Source organism: Neophocaena asiaeorientalis, unplaced genomic scaffold, assembly GCF_003031525.2.
Source record: "Neophocaena asiaeorientalis asiaeorientalis breed wild unplaced genomic scaffold, Neophocaena_asiaeorientalis_V1.1 scaffold357, whole genome shotgun sequence".
Classification (NCBI taxonomy): Eukaryota; Metazoa; Chordata; class Mammalia; order Artiodactyla; family Phocoenidae; genus Neophocaena; species Neophocaena asiaeorientalis.
The window spans coordinates 2,302,572-2,305,927 of record NW_020173270.1 but is presented as its reverse complement, the minus strand read 5'-3'; the positions used below and the strand labels follow the sequence as shown (position 1 = coordinate 2,305,927).

General features: G+C 59.0%; 1 protein-coding gene across 2 annotated transcripts in view; it reads left to right on the top strand.

The window, feature by feature from the left end:
- TRAPPC5 (trafficking protein particle complex subunit 5) overlaps positions 1–931 on the top strand; it is a 2,403-nt gene extending 1,472 nt beyond the window's left edge. The window contains exons 1-2 of one of the 2 annotated variants that reach the window (XM_024745980.1): positions 111–182; positions 310–931. In XM_024745980.1, coding sequence (XP_024601748.1) covers positions 168–182; positions 310–888 — 594 coding nt within the window. In that variant the 5' untranslated portion in view covers positions 111–167 and the 3' untranslated portion in view covers positions 889–931. Of the gene's footprint in view, positions 1–110; positions 183–309 lie in introns of those variants that run through there. The other variant, XM_024745979.1, reaches the window with a different exon arrangement.
- Positions 932–3,356: the final 2,425 nt, after the last annotated feature.

Sequence of the window (3,356 nt, the reverse complement as noted above, 5' to 3'; positions counted from 1 at the left end):
CCTGGAAATGGAGGGGGGGTGGTTTCGAGCTCCCCCTTCTGTTCCCCCTCTTGTCTCTCCTCCCACCTTCCCCCTCCACCCCCCTCCCTCCGAAATCCTCTCCTAGCGTAGGGTACAAGCCTACCCCGTCTCCCGTTTGGCCGTGGCTGGCTAGGCGTAACGGAGGTATGCTTTACGCGCAGGTGGGTACCTCCTTTCCTTCTACTCATCTCTTCCCACGTGGGAAATCACTGATGGAGCGCACAAGGGAGGTGGTAGAGAGGGGCTCCTTCCCGCCTCTGACACCCACGTTTTCTCGTCTCCCCGCAGGGCAGCGGCGGCATGGAGGCGCGCTTCACGCGCGGGAAGTCGGCGCTGCTGGAGCGCGCGCTGGCCCGGCCGCGCACCGAGGTGAGCCTGAGCGCCTTCGCGCTGCTCTTCTCCGAGCTGGTGCAGCACTGCCAGAGCCGCGTCTTCTCTGTGGCGGAGCTGCAGGCTCGCCTGGCCGCGCTAGGCCGCCAGGTGGGCGCCCGCGTTCTGGATGCGCTGGTGGCTCGCGAAAAGGGCGCCCGGCGCGAAACCAAGGTGCTGGGCGCCCTGCTCTTCGTTAAGGGCGCCGTGTGGAAGGCGCTCTTCGGCAAGGAGGCCGACAAGCTGGAGCAGGCCAATGACGACGCCCGCACCTTTTACATCATCGAGCGGGAGCCGCTCATCAACACCTACATCTCCGTGCCCAAGGAGAACAGCACGCTCAACTGCGCCAGCTTCACGGCTGGCATCGTGGAGGCGGTGCTCACGCACAGTGGCTTCCCCGCCAAGGTCACGGCGCACTGGCACAAGGGCACCACGCTCATGATCAAGTTCGAGGAGGCGGTCATCGCCCGAGACCGGGCCCTGGAGGGCCGCTGATTTCGCCCCCCCTCCCCCCATAAAGGATGAAGATAGCCCCCTTCCCAAGCGTGTCTTGTGTCTTGTGTGAGGGCCTCAGAGATCCGCTCAACACCTTGACCCGGGAATTCCCTGGCGGTGCAGTGGTTAGGACTCCGCGCTTTGGCATTTTCACTGCCGAGGGTGCGGGTTCAATCCCTGGTCAGGGAACTAAGACCCCGCAAGCCCCGCAGCGTGGCCAAACAAAACAAAAACACCCACCTTGACCCAGGCCCCTGCCTCAGGCTGCTGAGGGATGCCAAGGCCCAAGCGTGTTTATTTATTTATAAAATATTTTATTTATTTACTTGGCTGCACTGGGTCTTGGTTGCGACATGCGGGATCTTTTAGTTGCGGCATGCGGGATCTAGTTCCCTGACCCGGGATCGAACCCGGGCCCCCTGCGTTGGGAGCGTGGAGTCTTAACCACTGGGCCACCAGGGAAGACCCCCCAAGCGTGTTTACAGTACAATGGGGAGGTGGGGTGGGGGCAGAGGGAAGATAAACCAGGCCCAAGGAGCTGCTTGTATGGCTGCAGTAGGGAGAATGCTGGCACCTTCCGGAATCGCAGTTGGAGGCTATCCCTCGGCTGAGGAGGTGGCGGGGGGTATCAGGGTGGAGGGATCAGGCCAAGGGAGACTCCTTTAGACCAGGGGCTGGCACACTTTTTCTGTAAAGGACCAGAGGGTGAATAGTTTGCATCCAGCAGCCTCTGTCCAACTACTTTGCGCTGTAGACAGCAGTAGGTTAAGGAGTGGGTGTAGCTGTGTGTCTAGAAAACAGACAGAGGGTGGTTGTTTGTCAACCCTCCACACCTTTTTTTTTAATTATTTATTTTATTTTTGGCTGCGTTGGGTCTTCGTTGCTGCACACGGGCTTTCTCTAGTTGTGGCGAGCGGGGGCTGCTCTTCGTTGTGGTGTGCGGGCTTCTCATTGCAGTGGCTTCTCTTGCTGCAGAGCATGGGTTCTAGGTGCACGGGCTTCAGTAGTTGTGGCACGCAGGCTCAGTAGTTGTGGCGCACGGGCTTAGTTGCTCCGCGGCATGTGGGATCTTCCCGGACCAGGGCTCGAACCCGTGTCCCCTGCGTTGGCAGGCGGATTCTTAACCACTGCACCACTAAGGAAGTCCCCAACCCTTTTTTTTTTTTAAGACCCTTGCTACTCAGAAGTGTGGTCCCGGGCCTCAGTGTCAGCATCCTCCAGGAGCCTGTCGGAAATGCAGACCCTCAGGCCCACCCCAGACTAACCACTCAGAGTCTGCATTTTAGCGAGGTCCCCAGGGGATTCCTGTGGGCAAACTGGGGCGGCTGCCCCCCTCCACCCCCCAAGAGTTTCCAATGCTGCGGATCTGGGGTGAGCCGGGGATTTGCATCTCTAACAAGTTCCTAGGAACTTCTGTTAACTCCAGGGGCTGCACTTTGAGAACCCTGGCCTTAGAGACCTGGTTCTCAAGGGGAAACAGGCAGGCTCACTTGAAAGTCATCTGGGTGCTTAAAATAGTTTGCGGTTCATCTCTAAACACATGATCCCATTACCTGAACACACGTTCCTTGATTGACAAAGGAAAATAGCTACATTTCAGGCAAACTGCCCTTTTGCCCACCACCCTTGGCCTCTTGATCACTCCTCACACTTCCCGCCACCCCAATGAAAGCCCTTCAGGACTTTGGAGGGAAAAATTTCTTCACATTTTCGCTTCCCCCCACCACGCCCTTGGCCAAGACCTGAACAAGTGTGTGTTTTTTTGTTTCTTTGCGGTACGTGGGCCTCTCACTGCTGCGGCCTCGCCCATTGCGGAGCACAGGCTCCGGACGCGCAGGCTCAGCGGCCATGGCTCACGGGCCCAGCCGCTCCGCGGCACGTGGGATCTTCCCGGACCGGGGCACGAACCCGTGTCCCCTGCATCGGCAGGCGGACTCTCAACCACTGCGCCCAGGGATTCTCGGTGGGGGAACGCCCTGGGCCAAACTCCTGGATGGGCTGCTTTCCAACTCCAGGCTTGATGCTCTGCCTCTCAGGAAGACGTCCACCTGTGCCCGCGTGTTCCACCTACCAACCAGGACTAGGCCAGGCTGTCCACGGAGCAGGGAGGGACCTGGCTAGAATGTCCCCGGACCGTGCACTCCAAGAGAGCAGGCACCGTGTTACCTCATCTGTCATGCTGTGTCCCCAGCTTGAGGACAGGTAGCCCTCAGTACATATCTACTGAATGAATGACTCTGGTGGCCTGAGGCTGTTCATTCTGGGCCCCCAAATGTCCCTCTCAACCTTGATCAGGGCTAATTGTGGGGACCTGAACCCACTGCATGTTTTGCTGAGTGACAGACGAGGAACATTTTTAGCAGGCGAGAAAGTTGTCAGATGGGCAACAGAGAGAAGTCACTGGGGGCCACTGGGTGGGCGAAGATGGCAGGAGGCCTGGGGGGTGGGGACCCTGGGGGGCTTCCATG